A 20,173-nucleotide genomic window follows, 5' to 3' on the forward strand; every position below is an offset into this window, starting at 1 on the left:
ATAAGAAATATCCTAAATAGACGTTGCCATTTGCATTTTTGAAGATGAGGACACTGATGCCCACAGAAGTTAAGTGATGCCCCCAAGGTCACATACGTGGCATTGAGAGGGGGGTTGCAAGCCAGGTGTGTCTGGCCACAAAGCCTCTCTCCTTTCTGACATGCTCCAAGATTCCACACCTGGCCCATGGCTCGAGCAGATGGCGTCATCCCCCTGCAGCTATTCGGTAACCCACTCGACTCAGCCTTATCCCCCTCTCACCCCAAGAACAACCCACATCCCTGACAGTGGGGGAGAGAGAGGTAGGAGGACCAAGCCCACCTGTGCCCTTTTTTCTTTTAACTAGTCAGCTCAGCATCTACACAAAAAGCCCACACCAGGAGCCCTGAGAGACTGAATGACTCCCCTCTTGGACCTCCTAAACCCAAGATCACCTCTTTGGTGCTCACCTGTGCTGGGCATCCAGCAATAGTTCAGACAAACACCAGAGTAACCCACATGCCCCGCATCAACCAGGGAGACTGGAGGGCAAAGCACGCTGAGTCACCACCGAGCAGGCCCTGGCTAATTAACAGGGATGCATAGCATGGTAAAGGTTTGCATTAGTACCTTTATCTGAGAAAGAGCTCCTGGTCAAGGCAGATTTGCCTGTCACCCCACCTCCCCATAGAGGGGAGCTCACAAGGCTCTCAAATCCCAGGGGAGGCCTCTCTGAGCATGGAAGGTGGACAGCCTGAAAGCCTTCAGAGGAAGGAAGGGCAGGCCTGGGGAGCCCCACACCCTAGCAGGCTGCTCACCTCCCCAGATCTCAAATCCCAGCCCGCAGCCAGAGGCCAAGATGCATTGTCTCTCTGAGTTTATTCCCTAGGTCATCTCCAGCTTGCTCTGCTGACCCTGAAGCTCTCCTTTCCTGGAATGACATCATGACATCATGCTTACTGGAAACCCAGCAGCAGATCCCTGGGACCCCACACTCTGTGCTGCCCCGGCCCTGCCATGGCAAGAAGGGTCAGGGTGTGGGCTCTCATTTTATGTGTAGGTAAATCAAGCGCCACAGTATGAAAGGGATTCAGGCATCGCCTACCTCCTACATAATCAGGTGCCTGTCTGACCTTGGCCTTTCAAAGATAGAGAACAAAGGGGACCCCAGTGCCACATAAGCCCTAGAGGAGAGACAGCCTCTGCCCTGTGGTAGGGAAAACAGTCTGTAAAGCTCCCTCCACCCACAGTGACATTGCTCCCCTTTGGCCCCATCCACCCATCCATCTCCCACCCATCAACCCACCTATTCATCTATCCACTCACCTCTTCATCTATCCACTCACCTCTTCATCTGTTTACTACTCAGCCATCCACCCATTCATCCATTCACTCAATAAACATTCCTGCCTACCTACACTATGCCCGGCCCTGTCCTGGATGCTGGATGCTTACAGAAAATGCAAGGTGCATAGATAGGGCAGGGACCATGTTAGAGGCAGGTAAATATAGCACAGGATTACTCTGGTTGGCGGAGGCCTCAGAGCTGTGCAGGAAGCTGGTCTATGGCTGCCTGTAGTTGGAACTCTGCTCTGTGCACATGGCCGTGTCGAGAATGGCCTCCTATGGCCAGGTCTGGACTCCCCAGTAAAACCGTACCCCTGAGGGCAGCTATGTGGCTATTTGAGATTTGTGCCCCACTCTGTGAGGAAACTGAGTTCTGCAGCTGGGGGGGAACAAGAAGCCTCTTGTCTGGAATAGTGGTGACCAGCACATTTCCAGGCCCAGAGCACTCATAGCCCTCATCTTGTTCCCTACAATGCCATTCTTCTTGATGGCGTAGGTGATGGTGAGTGAAGGATGCAGCTGGTCCCAGTTAATTGTTTCTGTGCCAATATGACATCTGTTCCCCTCTGGCAGCCCTACATAGTTGTTTTCAAAACACCTTAAATTTTTCATATACTTAAGTACAGGCGTTCTCGCACCAGATTTGGTTTCAGGGACACATCAGGGCAGGTGGTGTGGGACCAACATCCCACTGTTTAGTCCACCTCCTTGACAAGCAAAGAGGCCTGTGGGCTACACATTGAGCCCAGACTGGGACCCATCACTATAAAGGGAAGGGAAGCACCCCCAGCCCTCTCTGTGAAGCAAATGTGATGTGCTTTGAGCCCTGCTTATAACTCTCCCTGGCTCCTCTGCCCTCAGATAAAATCAGCCTCTGCGGGGCCGACTGACCCTAGAGGTCCTGGTGACCTCACAGATCTATAGATCGTGGCTCTGTGGCCCCCAGGGAGGAGGTGTCATCTTAGCTTATCGTCATCAGTCCTGCAGACATCAGCTACAGTCATCCTGGCCAAGGAGCAACTGGTGAGTACTTAAAAGCATTGATACGGGCCGGGCCGGGCGCGGTGGCTCACGCCTGTAATCCCAGCACTTTGGGAGGCTGAGGCAGGCAGATCGTGAGGTCAGAAGTTCGAGACCAGCCTGGCCAACATGGTGAAACCCTGTCTCTACTAAAAATACAAAAATTAGCCGGGCATGGTGGCGAGCACCTGTAATCCCAGCTACTCAGGATGCTGAGGCAGGAGAAATGCTTGAACCTGGGAGGCAGAGGTTGCGGTGAGCCGAGATTGTGCCACTGCACTCCAGCCTGGGCAACAGAGCGAGACTTCATCTCAAAAAAAAAAAAAAAAAAAAAAAGCATTGATACTACTGCCCGCATGATCCCTTCTGGGAGGGCCAATGGAGACTGCCCACAGTGAGTCCGACAGAGCCGCTGTGGGCCACACACATCATGGCTCATAGATGGTGTTGGCTCATAGATGGTGTCGACTCATTAGCCTCAGTCATGCTGACGACATGCTCTTTATGGATGAAAAATTAGGATCAGACCGGTGGAGCTCATGCCTAGGCACCTGCAGCAGCTCTGCCTATTTTACGTGTCAACTCCACCAGGACACGAGGTGCCCAGACAGTTGTTCAGACATTATTCTAGATATGTCTGTGGATAAACATTAAATAAGTAGGCTGAGTAAAGCAGATTACCCTCCCTAAGTGGGTGGGCCTCATTCTATCACTCCAAGGCCTGAATAGGAGAAAAGGCTGACCTGACCCTACCTGGAGCAAGGGAGAATTCCTCCTGCCTGGCGGCCTTCGAGTTGGCACATCAGCTCTGCAGATTTTGAACTTGTCAGCCTGTCTCCTCTCCTCTCTCCCTCTCTCCAGATAGATAGATACATAGATACATAGATATAATAATATATTATATATATGTGTATATATGTGTGTGTGTGTGTGTGTGTGTGTGTGTATGTATCTCCTACTGATTCTGTTTCTCTGCAGAGCCCTGGGAAGCCTCTGGCCACACCCCCAGCCTACAAGTCGGGGAGTGGCTGAAAAGGGAAGGTGTGAGGGGCTGAGCAGGCAGTGGGTATGCAAAGTGCACAGGTGGGCTCCACGCCAGGCCCAGCGGGTCCATCCTACCCTGCTGGATGTCGTTTATGGGTTTCCGCGGGGCCTCGGATTCCTCACATGGGAACCGGGAGACCCACAACTTAGCTCCCAAAGGCGACTGGAGGGCTCTGGGCAAATGAAGCCTCCATCCCGGACGCACGGAATTGTGCTGCTACTGTTCCCTCCTGGGCTGGAGCGGGCCCGACTGGGAGCTCCAGGCTCCTCCAGGGTCCTCCAGGGTTCAGGGCCTCTCTCAAGCCTCGCTCCTTCACCACAGACAGCGCCGGGGCCTCGCGCCTTATTTTTCTGCTCTTAGAAAAGTTTCTGCCTCGGCAGCTTTCCCGAGCTGAGTCAGCAGGGAAGGCAGCTGTCTGGACCTCGGGGTGGAAGCCCATTCATCAGCCCACTTTCTTGGTGCTCGCCCAAGGATGGCTTCGTGGGGGGACGTGCTCTGCAGGCCCTGAACTCTGCACCTCCTGGACCAGAGTGTCTGGGATGAGAAGGGAAGTGGGGGCGTCAGGGGCAACCCACAGGGCAGCCCCTGGAAATCTGTGCTGGCAAGCGTTTCCGCAGCCTTGCAAACCAGGGCCCCGCGCGTTGAACCCAGGAGCCAGGCCATGTCCGGAGAGGCTGAGCGCCCTCCAGCACCGGCCACCTGGCCCTAGCCCAGCTGCAAGCAAAGGCTCTGTGCCCAGCGTGGCCCGGCCCCACAGGACTGATCAGGCTCACGTGGCCGACCCTCCCAGCCCCCTAACCCCGGTCGGGCCCATCACCCAGAGCCCCAAACGCACCCTCGCGGCGCTTCAGCGGGGTGGGCGTGGTCTGGTCGACCCCGTGGTGCCGCCCCACAGCGCCCCCTCGCGTGCGCCAGCCAGCTCGGCCTCAGCTCCCCGCGCTCCTGCTCCTGCCTAAGGAGAGCTGCTGGCCTCTTCCCCAGAAGGAACGGGGCTCTGGGCCTGCCTTCCCGGAGCCCCATCTGGGTGACCCTCCCACTGGCAGTAAATCGTGCCTGAAGTCCCGTATCTGATCCCTGCCACACTCTTCTCTCTTGCCTCCTCCACCTGCTTCCTCACCTGCAAGAATCACCTCCTCCAAACCACCTGCTGATCCCAGGGCCGTCAGAGGCTCCTCCTGATTCCTGTCTCCCCGTCCCTCCCTCCCCACGCCACACCTCCGCTCTCAGGGCCTCCTTCCCCTTCCGTCTTCCTTCTCTCTTCCCGACCCAAGCCCTTCAAAGCTCAGAGGCTCGACTCATTTCCCCTAGGGCAAAATGGCACGTGGTTGGCATACACTACATCTGTCTTGCTTTTTCTCCCTCCCAATGTTTGTCTCTTGGCTTCTGCTTTCTATGTACCCAGTAGTCTCGAGACCCGTGGGAGGAGACCCCTCAGGCCAGAACCCCCGGACTGGAGCACCCACAGACGTGCGCTCTCCAGGTCTACTCCCAGGTCTGCCCCGGCTCCTGCCTCCTGAGACCGGCTCCAAGTCCATTTTCTTCCCGGGCAGCGCATGGTCCAATATACTGTCACCTTCAGGGTTGCCCCCATGTGAGTAGCGAGTGAGGGACCCAGACTTAGCCCTCCCCACTGACGCGCTAGAGAAACTGAGACCCTATACTAGACAGGGGAGGGAGTTGTCGGTAGTGGGGACAGAGAGAGAGAGAGAGAGAATGTATGTGTGTGTGTGTGTGTGTGTGTTATGCGTGTGTGTGTGTTGTGCATGTGTGTACGTGTGTGCTGTGTGCATGTTTTCTGGGGCTCTATGGGGAGGATGCATCAAGGGAGGAAAGCTTTTCTTTTTTTTTTTTCTTTTTTTTTTTTTTTTTTTTTTGACAGAGTTTCACTCTTTCACCCAGGCTGGAGCGAAGTGGCATGATCTTGGCTCACTGCAAGCTCCGCCTCCCAGATTCTCCTGCCTCAGCCTCCCAAGTAGCTGGGATTATAGGTGCCTGCCACCACACCCGGCTAATTTCTGTATTTTTGGTAGAGACGGGGTTTCACCATGCTGGCCAGGCTGGTCTCAAACTCCTGACCTCAGGTGATCCACCTGCCTTGGCCTCCCAAATGCCAGGATTACAAGCATGAGCCACTGCACCCAGCCTGAGGAAAGCATTTCTTCTCACAGCTCCCTGGCAAAGCCAGAATGGAAACTGCAAAGGTGGGGTTGAAGGATCGAGGGGGGCATCTGTGAACACATCGAAGGAAATCAGAAGAGGAGCTTTTCTTCCTGAAGCCCCCATTTCTGAGGGAGTTGCTTTGCACAAGTTCTTAGCTTCTCTGAGCCTCTGTTTTCTTATCTGTAAATGGCAATAAGCACATGGACCTCACAGGGTTATGCAAAGGGTTAAATCACATGCTGGGTGTGAAGAATCTGGGCAGTACCTAGCACTCAGGAGGGTTCAGTCTCCCCAGGGCCTGACCCTCCATCCATGGCCCACAGGAAAGGATTCCGCCATGCCCAGCCCATCGTCCCACCAAGGGAGAAAGAACAAAGAAGTGTGACTTGCAGAAAACACTCCACCCTCAGAGTGACAGCCCTGCCAGGAGACGGCTCAGAGCTGGGAAATTATGAATGCAGTGTTATTAAGGAAAACGCATAAGTGATTTTCAGTATAATTAAGATGGATGGCTCTAATAACCCTGCAGGGCCCAATTCTGAGCCACATTACCAGGCTTTTAAGGGGAGTTTCGTGCACTCTGCTTCAGTGAGCACCAGAGCCCAGTGCAGGGAAGATGAGGCTCTCAAGCCAATGCCCCTGTACCAAAGCCAGTGGAGGGGCTTAGATCAGAGCCCAAAGAATCGGCAGAACCACTGTGCCCTGGGAAAGACATCCTAACCCCTTGCCTCTGCAGCACAAAGCCATTCTTCCTTCTCCCTTTGAGACACAGTGCTTCAGTCACCAACAGGACTCTTGTTGGATTGAAGTGCCATCCTATCACCCTGGCAAGAGAGGAGAGCTTACAAAGGAAGAAACTGAGGTCCCAGGGGGCCATGTAACCTGCCCAGGGATCACCAGCACCTCAAAAACATTATCAAAAGTGAGATGAAGGGACCTAAATGTGGTCAGATTCTACCTTCTCCCATTGCAGGTCTCCCCTGTAGCACCAGCCAGACCATCCCATCACTGCTGGATGAGCTCCAGTGCTAAGCCGCTCCCTAGCCCCATCTCACTGCAGTAATAACAACAGAGCTCACCACTGGCACTCATGCTTACTACCTGCTGGTGTGGGCCCAGCTCTTTCTACCACCTATTTTAAATAATTCCCACTACAACTCTGTTATTATCCCTAGAGGGTAATTGACTTGCTCAAGGCCACGTGACTAGTTAGGGGCTGTGCTGAGACTCTCCTTGAATCTCTGTGAGCATGGAACCCACACTGCTGCAGATGCGGGTCTCCAGGTGTCAGAAAGCCAATCCTTACAAAGTTGAGTGATCCAAGTCTACCTGTCAGAAAACTACGTTCCCTCAAGACTGGGGAATCCTCCTCTCCTCCTCTGCAGCAGCTGCCTCCACTCTGTCAACTTGGGGCTGGCCGTCCCCACTCGAAAGCCAACCCCGCTTCCCCCAAAATGCGGCTCCCAAGTTCCCCACCCCTTCTTGAGAGAGCCCTGGCTCCCCAGTGGGCCACACTCTCCCCACAGCAGCAGGAGGACCACCCAGGAACTGGGCAGCACGTTGCCCTGAGCCCCACACGGCCCCCACACCTCTGGGCCCTCCCTCCTCTCTCAGCAATGGGTGTGCAGGCTGCACTGGCCTTGAGGTCAGACATCTGGGGCAGTGCCTTGCTCACCCGTTACTAACCAGGCAGCCTGGAGCAAGCCACTCTAATCTCCCTAGGCCTTGTTTTCCCCACCTTTGAAATGGAGATAGATGTGCCTGCCACACGTGGCTACTCAGAAGACCGAGGGCAACAATATCTACACACTTAACCCTGTCCATTTCCAACCCTGCCAGGCTCTGCAGGGTGCTGAGCAGGGTGGGAGCTGACAGGGAAGAGGGCCTTGCTCTGAGGATTTAGCTCTTTGCCCTACAAAGCACACCTGGTCCTACAGACGTAGGCAAAATGCCAGAGGAGGGGGAAAACAGAAAGGAAAAATTAAGCTGAAGTTGTTTCATTCCTCAGGGCCTGTTTGGAGTGATGGGGTTTCCTTACTGTAGAAGGAGCTTTCAAGAACGGCTGCCCCAGCCTGGAGTGGGGCCTGAAGGTCCATGCTCCAAGCTCCCAGGATCCACACAGCCCATGGACCCTGTGATGCCATCCCGAACCCGCTTCCTCTGGGCCAGGACCCACAGCACTCCCAGCACCTGAGAGTCTTCGCTTTGCTTCTGGCCTGTGCCTTCTCTGCTTCCCCAGGACTCACCAAGCCACAGGCCAGCCAGCCTTATTCCCCGCACTGGGAGCTGCCAGACTCAGCCATCTGTTCTTGCTGGGCACTGAGAGCCTCTTGAGAGGCTCCTAGGTCCGTAAATACCCCCAGATCTTCCTATCCAGAGTCACCTGCTTAGGCAAGCGCTCCTGGGCCAGGGGCATTGGGGATGAGGGGGGTTATCTTACAGGGCTTTAATGGGGAATGCAGGGAGTAGGGCCAGGATGGAGTTCTGATCACCTCACCTTGAGGTTCCTAGCTGTGTGGCCCTGGCAGGTCCCTTAACCTGAGGCCTGCTTCCAGCACATGTAAGGTGAGGATAGCACCCTGTGCTGGCATGAGCTCAGCATGCAATGGGCCTCCACATGGAGACCCCAGGCCCCCTGCTGTTTCTGTCTCTGCTGCCCCTTCCTGAGCCACAGAGTTCTCTGGGAGGAAAGCAGGGGAGAGGGCAGGGACCCACATCATCAACTGCTCCCAAATGTTTCTTCTTTGGGTTTCCTGAGGACATGACAATTTTCTAGGCTGGAGCTTTGTGTGGGTTCAATACCCTTTTTGAATCCTCCAAATGACTTTTCCAATAAAGATTAATGAGCTGGGAAATTGAAACTCTTCACCCAGAGCATGGATCTTCGGGTCCGGGATCTGGGTTCCGTCTGCGGTTTCATCCTTGTTTGCCTGCAGGAGCGACTCCCGTCCCCGTGGGTCACATGGGAATGCAGACTTTTCTCACAGGTTGGGCTGGGAGTCCTCCACACTGGTCACCAGACGTTGCCACTTCTCCTCAGGGCAGGTCCTCGGCAGGAGCCCCCCACCAGGCCACATCATAAGGTACCATCTTTGAGGCTGGGAGAGGCCGTACAATTAGATCTGTGCGTGACCTGTGTGTGGAGGTGACATCTTCCACTTCCCAGCCGGAGCCTTTAAGGACCTCCTACACTCACTTCTCCACCCTAGCAGGGTGGCCTCTAACACCCAAGGGAGGAACTGTGCCATCTGCCAGGCTTTTGAGAGGCTTTGATGACCAGAGACCTCTGCCAACCCATATGGTTAAGTAACATAAAAGACAAAGAAGTCTTTGTTGTTTTAGACCACTGAGATTTGCAGGTGTTTGTTACCAGGGCCTGACCTTGCCTACCCTGACTGATACACTTACTGTAAAGACTAAACGTGACTCAGTGGATAGAGCACCTGGCACACAGCAGGCTCTGAAATGATGACTGTGTCCCCTTGTTGCATAAACTCCAAAGGGCAAGTCCGGGCCACAGCAAAGAAGCCAAACACCCCCAGCAGAAAGCACACATGCTTGTTCATACTGACATGTAAGTGATGGGGGGCAGATGGGAAGGAGTGGGAGGAGGCGTGGAGACCCATGGAGCTGAAAGCAGATGCCCAAGACCAGACCGACCCCCTTCCTCACCACTTTGCAGGGAAACTTCCATCAGAAAATGCATCCCACAGCTCTGCTGAATCCCGGAATACAGTCGAGGGTAGGGAGGATAAAGAGCAGGGAGGAGGGAACTGATCAGGAAGGCAAGGAGTGGGACCTGGCAGGCAGCAGCATCCCATAGCACAGCCCCTGACCAGGAAGGGAGGGCAGGGCCCTAGCCTACCCTCCCCTGAGTGGTTGCAGAGCCAACAATCCAAACCTAACAACAGCAACTGACCCTTGCTGAGCATCTGCTCGTGGCTAGACCATGGCTGTGCATGCCCCATTCATTACTCTCCACTTTTGATCTTCCTAGCAGGTCCTGCGAGAGCCAGCATCAGCTCCCAGGGGTGGCAGGAGGCTCTACATTCCATCATCTCTGCAAAGCTCTTGGCACGGCCCTTGGCAGACAGCAGGCACACAATAAATGGCATTTCACAGCCATGTGGGAAAGGCCACATGCCAGGCGGGACACCTGGGGAGGCTGGGAAACTCGCCCAGCAGCCATGAGTGTGGGATTCTCTTCTGTCATGAGGCCTCTCCTTGGGCACCAGTGGAGTCTCCATGAGGGCCTGGCCCACGCAGCCCCACCTGTCATAGCCTTCAAAGCTAAATACCTTGCCATATGCTCTGGCCCCAGAGGGATCCACTGTTTCCCAGATGCAAATGCCAATAGCAGTCAGTTCTTGTGATCCGTGCTGGCTCGCCCTTAGGTACGGGCATATTCACCCATGAGTTTATGGCACAGATGTGTGCTCAAGGTCCCAGTCACATGGCTGGGGGACCAAAAGGAGGAAGCCCAAGCACTGCCGCCTGGGACCTCATATTTTCTACTGATGCCAAGAGACTCCTTTGAAGCTTAGTCAGTGACACTGCAGGCCTTCCCTTGCAGCTGATCCACTCCCCTGCTCCAGCACACTGGCCTACTAGCAGGCAGCTTCCCAGTGATGGTGGTGTCAAAGGGGTCTGTGCCTTAAGCCCTGTGCCTGGCACAGAGCATGCCCTTCATAATTTATTGCTGTTATTATTGGCAACTGGGTCCAGCTGCCTAAAGGTCCTTCCGAAGAGAAGAGAAAGGATTTAGAGTAGTTGAGGGCCTACATTATGCTAAGCGCTTGACAGAGATCTCAAAACTCTCCAGAGATGGCACTCTAATTAGCTCCATTTTAAAGATGAAGAAACTGAGCTCAAGACATGAAGAATTGAGCCCAGGATCATACAGAAAGGAAATGTCTGCCAGGCATGGTGGTTCATGCCTGTAATCCCAGCACTTTGGGGGGCTGAGGCAGGTGGATCATTTGTGGTCAGGAGTTCGAGACCCATCTGGCCAACATGATGAAACCCCATCTCTACTAAAACACAATACAAAAATTAGCCAGGTGAGGCGGCATGCACCTGTAGTCCCAGCTACTCGGGAGGCTGAAGCAGGAGAATCGCTTGAACCTAGAAGGCTGAGGTTGCAGTGAGCAGAGATCACACCACGCACTACAGCCTGGGCAACAGAGCTAGACTCTGTCTCAAAACAAAAAAAGAAAGAAAAGAAAAGAAATGTCTGAACAAGATTTGAAATAAATCCATCTGAGTAAAGATGGCATGAACCTTTATTCCCCATTTCCACCATCCTACTCTCCAGCAGAGAGTGTCAGAGTGCACCCTCTCTGCCTTTTTCACTCCTTCTCTTTTTCTTCTTGGAGGATGGGGGTGGGTGGGAGTGGCCACAGTGTTCATTCACTTGGGGCCCAGGCCTGTAGGCTTCTGTGTGGCTGTCGGGGGTTCTGTAGTCAAAGTACACTTGGAGATCCCAAACTTCTCCATGCACAAGTCCCCAGGACTGGGGCCACACAGGCAGCAACAGACCACCACCACTTTGATTTCCTGCCCTGACTGAGCCCTTCAGTCCTGCTTTGCAGTGCCCCCTCAGCTAGGGGCCCCACTGGGCCTGGGACACCACTAATAAGGCCGAGTCCTTCCCCTGTTGAATGAACAAGGCTTTGTGTTGTGCACTTTGCAGAGCCCTGTGTTCCCAGAATCTCTTGCTGCACAAAAGGACACAGGCCTGGACATGGCTTTGCTCTGCTCTACAGTATCTGGAGCCTTAACTGGGAACACTCGAAAGGCTTAGGGGCTGGAGTCATATGGAGACTTGTTCACTTACATGTTGGTATCTGGACTGGGACCACTGTCACCCAGAGCATCCATATGTGGCCTTTTCATATGTCTAAGGCTTCTCCCAGCATGGTGGCTGGGTCCCAAGAAGGAGTGTCCCAGGAGTGAGCATCCAGAGAATGAGCTTCCCAGCAGGACCAGTGGAGGCTGCAGGGCCATTCTCACCTAGACTTGGAAGTCACAAGGAGTCAGTTCTACTGCATCCTACTAATTACAAACAAGTCCATAAGGTCAGCCCAAACCAAAGAGAGGAGAACTGGACTCCACCTCTTGTTGTGGGAGTGGCCAGTTTCCACTGCAGAAGAGTCTGTGGGTGGGACATGAGGCTCCATCTTCTTTGGAAACATACCATCTGCCACAACCTGCAAGGAAACAGGTATAATCAGTAAGTTTCAGGGACAGAACCCTTCCATTCCTACGACAATGTTCCTAATGTCTGCAGTATTCTTCCCCACCCAGGGAGCACTACACAGCACCCTGCCTGCCTTGACAGAGGGGTGGTCACCCAACTGGAGCAGGGGTCTCTACACCCTCTGCAGTGCCACCACCCCTGAGAGATGTGTGTGGGAAGAACAGAGGCTCATTCTTCCCAGATAAGGAGAACACATTGCTGTAGAGAAGGATGTCAGCAAGGCTGGGCAGGAAGCCCTTTTGTCCTTCAAAGATGTTCAAACTTCCTGGCATTGGCCATGTGCTCCTGACCTCAGGTGTTTATCATGAGAGCTTTGAAGGCCACCTCTTCAGAGAGGAGATACAGTGCTCTCATCCTCAGCTGTATCCATGGTCCCAAACAAAACACAAAAGCCCAAGGAGGTAGGGTAAAGACATCCTATGCCTGGGCGGGGGGCCTCTATCTCTGCTCCTACTTCTCCAGAGAAAACAAATACCCCGTTTGGGAACCAGAGACTTGTCCCATCAAAATCACCTTTGACCAGCATAAATGCAGTCCTTGTCCCCACTGTCTCAGTTACCTTAGAGTTTAGGCCTGTCTGCAAGACTCTTGGGGAGGCTCATCCTTTTGGAAAAGGAACTTTGTGAGAAAGAAGCTATGGTTAGGAGCCAAGAGGGCGATGAGCAGGCATGCTCCCCGGACTGCCGCTCACCTCCATGAGAAGACAGCCAGCGGCCTCGGGTCCACTCAGAGCTTGGGAAACAGACATTCTGCAGTGGGCCTGTGGCTAAATGAGAGGAGCCATTTTTCCATTTCTCCAGGGCCATGGTCAGGGTCCAGGGCCTCGTGAAGGCTATCAAGAGAGCCCTGGGATCCTTCAAGGAGCGAGAACCCCTTTTACTGAAACAGGGGAGAAGCTGGGAACATGGTGTGTGGGGAGTGGCAGGTGAGTCCAGCGCCACAGAGAGAGGAGCAGACGTCCCAGGCCAGCCACATGAGCTGCATCATGGCATCAGTGGGACAGCCCCTGAGGGCCACCCAGACTCTGACAGCCAGGGGAGCCAGGAGAGTAGACCTTGCCAAAAGGAGATGGCCCAAGGATGTGCTGTTGTGACTGTAACCCTGGTTTTAGAAGTAGGCTGGTAAGACCTGAGAAAGCATAGGTTACAGCAGATTTTAATGACATTTTGAATCAACAGAAAGCCTGTCACAAGTTGGCATGCCGCTAATTGCCTAATGAAAGAACAAACATGGGCCCTGACAAAAATGAGAGGACGTGGAAATATCTGTGGGTGGAGAGACCTGAGCAGTCTTCACGGATGCAGAGCTGAGCTCAATAGCAGGAAAATGGAAAGAACTCAAGAGAAAGAAGGAATAGGAATGGGGTGGCAGGCACTTGTCTTGAGGGCACAAAGCATGAATGTGAACCCTCATCTGTTCCCCCCAGGGCCTCAGCCACTTCTCCCTGGAGCAGTGGATGGGCTACACTGAGTCCTGGGCAAGGCGACGGCCAGCACTAGCCCTGCATGACTCTCTAGGACCAGAGGGAGATAGCCAGGCACTCTTTGTTTTGCAGATCCTCTGGCCACAGCCACTAACTAGGGAGAGAATGTCTCTGGCCAGCAGCAGGGGTAGACGAGGGAGTGCCCTACAGATTGAGAAACTTGCCTCCTTGAACACCCAAGGTTTCAACCTTTCCCAGAAGCATCATCTCACTTTAAATTCCCCCCAATTCTAGTCAAAATCCTTTTGATGGTCATTAAAATTACGTGACTGGCTTCATGCAATTTTAATGTTCTCTACCAACAAATTCTGCAAGAGAGATTTCCCCCAGACATCCCCATTGATCATTCTAAGTAGATACAACAAAGCATTTCAAGACACAAGTTTTAACTGGAAAGAAAATGAAATGAATATTTCATTTATGATAGGTTATCTGATGATGAACTTTTTGTAATTTTTCCATTAAAAAATCAAACAAGTAAATCCAACCCTTTATAAAGGCATTGACCAACCAGATGCCAGTCTCTTGAATATATCAAATGTTGTCCTTTCAGACAAGGTTCCTATAACAACTGGAAAGGATTTGCAGGTCAATGACCTCTAAGATGATTTTACCAACCAAGTGAGTTAATTTGCTAAGATAGATGCCCTTGTCATGTTCCACTTGTCCCTGGATTTGTAATTGCCTCTATTCTAATATCTCCACAACTCAGCATGGGCAAAGCAAAAGCTTGTACCTGGGACTTGAGATCCTCCCAGAAGATTCCAGGAGACCACAGAAGCATTACAAAGCCTAGATCTGAATGAATTCATGCCCAAATGTTAACGGGTAATCAGAACTTTATGTGCTATTGTTGTATGGCAAAGAATCTGACTATCCTTTGTCCCTGGTACCTGGGAGACAATCTCTTTATCCTCAGAAATTTCCTGAGTGATAGGACGGTCTATTATTCATGGTGGGCTTATGAGACCCTACCTAACCATACCCTTTTATGTTAACAAAATGACTCAGGATAGGAGCTGACCACAAGAGAAAGACTAACCATGTGATTAGAGGGCTGGGGCTTTGAGCCAGGGAATATCAGCCCAACCTCCAGGGAGGGACAGGGCCTGGAGATCGAGTTCAATCACATGGCCAATGATTCAGTCAATCACACCTACATAATGAAACTCCAGTAAAAATTCTGAACACCATGTCTTGCGTGAACTTTCTGGTGTGACAAACACCAGTGTGCCTAGAGGGTGATGCATCCTGAGGACATGGAAGTTTTGTTTTGGGACCCTTCCAGGCCTTGCCTTTCCAGAGGTATTGACTGAGTAGAAAAAAACAGGCTTATTCCTCATCCTTGATTCCATACAAAGCCAGGGATAGAGCAACATCTCTGCAGTACTCGGAATCTCCCTCCCATCACAGAGCCCACCTGACTAGCACAACCTGAGTTTATTAATTCAACTATTTCTTCTTTTTTTTTTTTCCTTTTTTTGAGACAGAGTCTTACTTTATTGCCCAGGCTGAAGTGCAGTGGTGCAATCCCAGCTCACTGCAACCTCCACCCTCTAGGTTCAAGTGATTCTCCTGCCTCAGTTTCCTGAGTAGCTGGGATTACAGGCACGTGCCACCACACCCGGCTAATTTTTTGTATTTTTAGTAGAGACAGGGTTTCACCATGTTGGCCAGGCTGGTCTTGAACTCCTAACCTCAAGTGATCCACCTCCCTTTGCCTCCCAAAGTACTGGGATTACAGGCATGAGCCACCGCACCCAGCCTCAACTATTTCTTCTAGTAAACCTCAATGCCACATCCCTCTCCCTACACAATAGAATCTCTTTCTGTATATACTTCCAACACAACTTCTATTATAAATAATTTTCACCTCTCCGTTTTCTTTCTGGAACTTGTATTAGCTGGATGTTGGACCTCATGGATTGATTATCTAATTTTATTGTCTTTTATTTCCTATTTCCCATCTTTGTCTTTTTGTACTTCTGTCTGGAACATTTCTGAAATGATCTCCCAACACTTCTATGGAATTTTTAAATTTACGCTATCATATTTTTAGTCTCCAATAACTTTTTCTTTTACATAGCAACCTCTTCTTGTCTGGGAAAAACAATATTTTGTCAATCTAATGGTAATTGGGTTCTAAGGTTTTTTGTTTTGTTTTGTTTTTTGGTTTTTGTTTTTTTTACTGGAGTTTCACTCTTGTTGCCCAGACTGGAGTTGCAGTGGCATGATCTAGGCTCAGGCTCACCATATTCTCTGCCTCCCAGGTTCAAGGGATTCTCCTGCCTCAGCCTCCCGAGTAGCTGGGATTCCAGGCATGTACCACCACACCCGGCTAATTTTGTATTTTTAGCAGAGATGGGGTTTCTCCATGTTGGTCAGGCTGGTCTTGAACTCCCGACCTCAGGTGATCCACCCGCCTCAGCCTCCCAAAGTGCTGGGATTACGGGTGTGATCCACTGTGCCCAGCAAGGTTCTAAGTTTTATTCTGCTTCTTGTCATAACTCTGTACTCTTCCTATTTCCTGCAGTTTTTGTTTGCCTTTGTTTTGAATTCTTGCTATGGTTTTTGTCTCTTGGTCATATTAGAGGCATTCGTTAAATGCCTAGTGGTCTTAGCTGCCCCTGATCCAGCCTAAGGCACTCAGAAGCATGGCATGGAAGGGCAAAGCTTGCCCCCTGAGGAGTGACAAGGATCCCACTGGCTTTCTTTATTACAAAAGAGTAGGGAGTTTTGCTTTTTTTCAGGGTGCATTGCACAAAAGAACCACTGCTCTGAACGTGGCTTCTCTCTCTGCACTTCCATGCAATGCTGAGTGGAATTGTCTATACTCTGCCTGCACTGTGGTGTTAAGAGCTAAGACCCTCTGGCTTGACCAAACATGAGATAGCTGCCTGTTTATATATGCCATGAAAACATGTTTCTTCCATTAACTTCTCCTTGGTTGACCACTTCTTTGTGGAAAAGTGTAAAGAGATTCTGATTCTCTTCACTCAGCTAACCCTCTCACTGTGCTGCTCTTTTCTGCCTCTCAAATTTCAGCTCTGTTAAACTCTTCCACAGCAGATGAACACAGTCAGGATAGCTGAGCATCCACCACCAGGCAGTGCAGCCATCCTTCTGATCCTCACAAGGACCTTCCCTGCTGAGCATGTGACTCCAAGTTCAGAGGAAGAACTATGTACCGAGGCTCCCACTTGGGTCCGATCCCAATGCTTGGGTTCATATCATGACACCACAGCTGAGCCTTGCCTTGCCCTACAGAATGCACTTTGTCCTGCCAAGAGAATGTGGTTGCCAAGGGGACAGAACACCAGTGTTCCATGTGGAACTTCCAGGCAGGGCACTGGGGCACAGTAGGAGGAACCCAGAAGATGCTGCCTCTCCTGATCATCTGTCTCCTGCCTGCCATTGAAGGGAAGAACTGCCTCCGCTGCTGGCCAGAACTGTCTGCCTTGATAGACTATGACCTGCAGATCCTCTGGGGGACCCCAGGGCCACCCACAGAACTTTCTCAAAGCATTCACTCCCTGTTCCTAGAGGATAATAATTTTCTCAAACCCTGGTACCTTGGTGAGGCACAGCCAGGAGATCAGGGATTGGATGTGGCCTCTTTACCTGACCTGGGATCTTACTCCCTTGACTTCCCTTTGACCTGTATCTCATCCTCAGATCGTGACCATTTGGAAGAAGAAACAGCCAAATTCTTCACTCAAGTACACCAAGCCATTAAAACATTACGAGATGGTGAGGAAGCCAAGAGTCCCAGGGCCTTGGGGCTTGGGTTGACAAAGGCCCACCCTCCAAGGCATTCTCAGAGGCCCATGTGGCCATGGGTGGGAGGTCTTGTGAAGGTGGGAGGTGAATGCAGTCTGTCTCCGTGTGCTCTTTGGAACTTCCATGTAGAAACAAGGGTCTGAAAACCCAACCTTGAGCAAGTTGTAACACTGAACACCCCTTCCCTCCTGCTCTACCCAGATAAAACAGTACTTCTGGAAGAGATCTACATGCACAAGAATCTCTTTACTGAGAGGTTGAATAAGATATCTGATGGGCTGAAGGAGAAGGGTAAGGGGTGGGGACGATCCCTGCACACGGCCCAGCCCTCCACACCTGCCAAGACCCAAGGCATGCAGATTTCACTCTGCAGCCCCCTCGATCATCCCCAGGAGCCCCACCCCTCTCCATGAATCCCTTCCCGGCTCCATCTCCTACTTGCACCCCAGACCCCCTTGGCTCTGTCTGCCCAAGGGGGCAGTGTCTCCCCAGCACCTCAGTTTCTCTACCTTCTCACCCTCCCTGGCAGCCTGCAATGAGTCCTGTGGTGAGTATGCATGGGGACTGGGCCTGGGGGAGGGATGAAAGGCACCTGGCACCCCCTAGCCCCTGTCCCTCCCCTCCCATAGACATACAGTCCACACTGAAGGTCACCAGCTGTGCTGACTGCAGGACTCACTTCCTCTCCTGCAATGACCCCACTTTCTGCCCAGGTCAGTGGCCACCACCCTGTCCAGCCTCTCCCCTCCCTGCCCTGCATTCCTGGAGCCATTGCTGTCTCTGTCATTCTCTTTTGCCCAACTCAAGCTTTTCTTGTTCTTTATCCTCACCCTGGGTGAAGGCAGCACCCTCTGGGATTTCTTGATGTCCTCATGTCAAGCTCCAGAGCCCCTTGGAGGCATCTGCCTGTAGGACATCACTCATGGAGGCCTCTTGGTTCTCAGAGATGCCATGCCTAGAAACATGACCAATCCTTTACTCAGGAGGCTGAGGCAGGAGAGTCACTTGGACCCGGGAGGTGGAGGTTGCAGTGAGCCGAGATCATGCCACTGCACTCCAGGCTGGGCAACAGAGCAAGACTCCGTTTCAAAAAAAAAAAAAAAGAAAGAAAAAAGAAAAGAAAAAGAAAAATGCCCAATCCCATCGAACCCCCAAACCTGTTCTTCCTCCAGGGCCCTTCTCAACAAATGGCCCCACTCAAGCCCTCAGTCTCCTAAACCAGGAATCTCCCTCCACTTAGCACGGAGAATCACCATGTCTTGCTAAATAAGTCTTCTATGTGTTCCCATAGTTTCATTCTAACCTCCACTCTCAGGCCTCCTCATCTCTCATCTAACTTACAGCAACATTTCCCATTAGCCTCCCTGTCCCTCCAGGCCACATCGCACTCTGAACTTCTTCTCAAGGAGCAAGTCTACCCATGACACTCCCTGTTTATAACCAGCAGTGGTTCCCAAATGCCCCTAGAGAAAGCCCACCCTCCTCGGGAGCCCCCTACTCCCCAGGCACACCAAGTGCATACAGGCAGCTCCATACCTCTGTCCTTGAGCATGTCCTGTGCTGGAGACACAGCCTTGCCCTTGAACTGATCCCTTATTTGTGTTTCCAAGTCCAGCTCAGACTCCTGTTTTCTAAGAAGCTTTCCCTGATCAGCTCCCACCCCAGAGGCTTGTCAGCCATCCTCACTGTCACTTCCCCTCCCATGTCCTGTCCTATTTCCCTTGAACCCCACACCATGATTGTTTGCTTGTCTAGATATGTGCTGGGCGCACAGCGTGCTCAGTAAGTGTTTGCAAACACATCATGAGTGAACGAATCAAAGAATGAGAGGATGGTGGCCTTCTCTCTGAGTTGAGGTAGCCCTGCCTGGCCTCCAAACACCTGGCTTCCTCTTTCACACCCCAGCCAGGAACCGGCGGACCTCCCTATGGGCTGTGAGTCTCAGCAGTGCTCTACTCCTGGCCATAGCTGGAGGTGGGTGAGTGACCTCTCCAAGCCCCAGCATCCCCAGGGAAGACACACCTACTCCCTGGCTGACTCCACCCTGTTTCTTGGCCCAGATGTTTCTTTTACTGGCAAAGGAAGAAGGAGGCAGTAAAGGTACTGGGAAAGGAGACCCCGACCCAATTCTAGGGCTCCCAGGAGGGAAAAGCTGGGTGTGCCCTGGGAGTCACAGGGCCTGGAACCCCAGTGCTGACCTCCTGGGGTCTGGCGTGCACAGCAGAGTGGGATCGAGGGCCAGGACTCTCAGGAGTGCCACTCATCAGCCTCCATATATGCAGACATATTGGGGCCAGGGGCCCAGGACACAGAAATGGCAAAGCTCCAGGCCTCCCATCCTCACTACAGAGTGCTCTTCCTCCCAGCTGTCCCTGTCCCCTGCACACCCCACCTTCACCCCTGCTGCCCTGCCCTGACCCGCAGGGACCATTAACGTGGCTGCCTTGCCCTCTGCTCTGGGTTGGGTTTGGCCAGGGGAGACTCCCAGGATGAAGTTAGAGAGACAGGGAGGAGGCCAGAGTAGTGGGAGGTCAGGGTAGAAATGCCCAGCTGCTTCTCCTTCAGCAGGAACAGGGCAGCCCGCATGTCTTCCAGAAGTGAACAGAGGCCGCAGCTACCACCGTCACAAAGTTCACTCATCTCTGGGTCCCGGTGACCCCATCCCCCCATACCCTCCATCCTGGGTCCTGGGGCCCCAAAGCTCTGAGGCCTAGGAGACTGCGCTGTCTCGTGGTTTGCCTACTCCTACACCTTTGTAAAGAGTCTCTTCATTAAAACCCCTCTTCATAGCCTAGTTGACTGTGCTATCTGTCTCCTGCCGGGTGCTGAGATGACATCTCTTCCCGAGTTACCCTGTGTGCCATGTCCCATCCCCTCACCCTCCCCCTCCTCTCCAGAATCATCCTGTCCTGGTCCGAAAATGATGATTTTATGGGCTCATCCAGGCCTCACCTAATTCCAATACCTGAGACGAGGCCAGAGGTGGCCTAGGCGCCCCCCTCTGCATCTCAGTTTCCCCATCTGAGCACAAGGAGATGGGGGTGTGATGCTTTCGCCAGGCTGGTGTCCTCCGACCCAGGAAACTGCCCACCTCATATTT

At 52.4% G+C, this 20,173-nt stretch overlaps 1 protein-coding gene across 21 annotated transcripts; it reads left to right on the forward strand.

Moving 5' to 3' along the window:
- The first annotated feature begins 16,610 nt into the window (after positions 1-16,610).
- On the forward strand, positions 16,611-19,867 carry TEX51 (testis expressed 51). 21 transcript variants are annotated; one of them, XR_010149717.1, is made up of 8 exons: positions 16,611-16,869; positions 16,969-17,043; positions 17,275-17,364; positions 17,603-17,620; positions 17,703-17,786; positions 18,829-19,047; positions 19,134-19,173; positions 19,639-19,867. XR_010149717.1 is itself a non-coding variant. In XM_016949654.3 (8 exons), the coding sequence occupies exons 1-8, from the start codon at positions 16,620-16,622 to the stop codon at positions 19,672-19,674; spliced, it is 666 nt and encodes a 221-aa protein (XP_016805143.3). In that variant the 5' UTR covers positions 16,611-16,619; the 3' UTR covers positions 19,675-19,867. The 21 variants fall into 21 exon arrangements, 18 of the variants coding, with proteins under 18 accessions (XP_016805143.3, XP_016805144.3, XP_016805147.3 ...); XM_016949654.3 differs by having other exon boundaries at positions 18,979-19,051; XM_016949655.3 differs by having other exon boundaries at positions 18,979-19,051; positions 19,642-19,867.
- Positions 19,868-20,173: the final 306 nt, after the last annotated feature.

Source organism: Pan troglodytes, chromosome 13 (genome assembly GCF_028858775.2).
Source record: "Pan troglodytes isolate AG18354 chromosome 13, NHGRI_mPanTro3-v2.0_pri, whole genome shotgun sequence".
Taxonomy (NCBI): domain Eukaryota; kingdom Metazoa; phylum Chordata; class Mammalia; order Primates; family Hominidae; genus Pan; species Pan troglodytes.

What these genes read in the sequence shown, in the direction of transcription:
- TEX51 (XM_016949651.3), top strand. Translation starts at nt 16,620, where the DNA reads ATGTGGAACTTCCAGGCAGGGCACTGGGGCACAGTAGGAGGAACCCAG. An exon ending in TGACCCCACTTTCTGCCCAG is followed by an intron (nt 17,787 to 18,978) that starts GTCAGTGGCCAC and finishes TTCACACCCCAG; the next exon opens with CCAGGAACCGGCGGACCTCC. An exon ending in ACTCCTGGCCATAGCTGGAG is followed by an intron (nt 19,048 to 19,638) that starts GTGGGTGAGTGA and finishes CTTCTCCTTCAG; the next exon opens with CAGGAACAGGGCAGCCCGCA.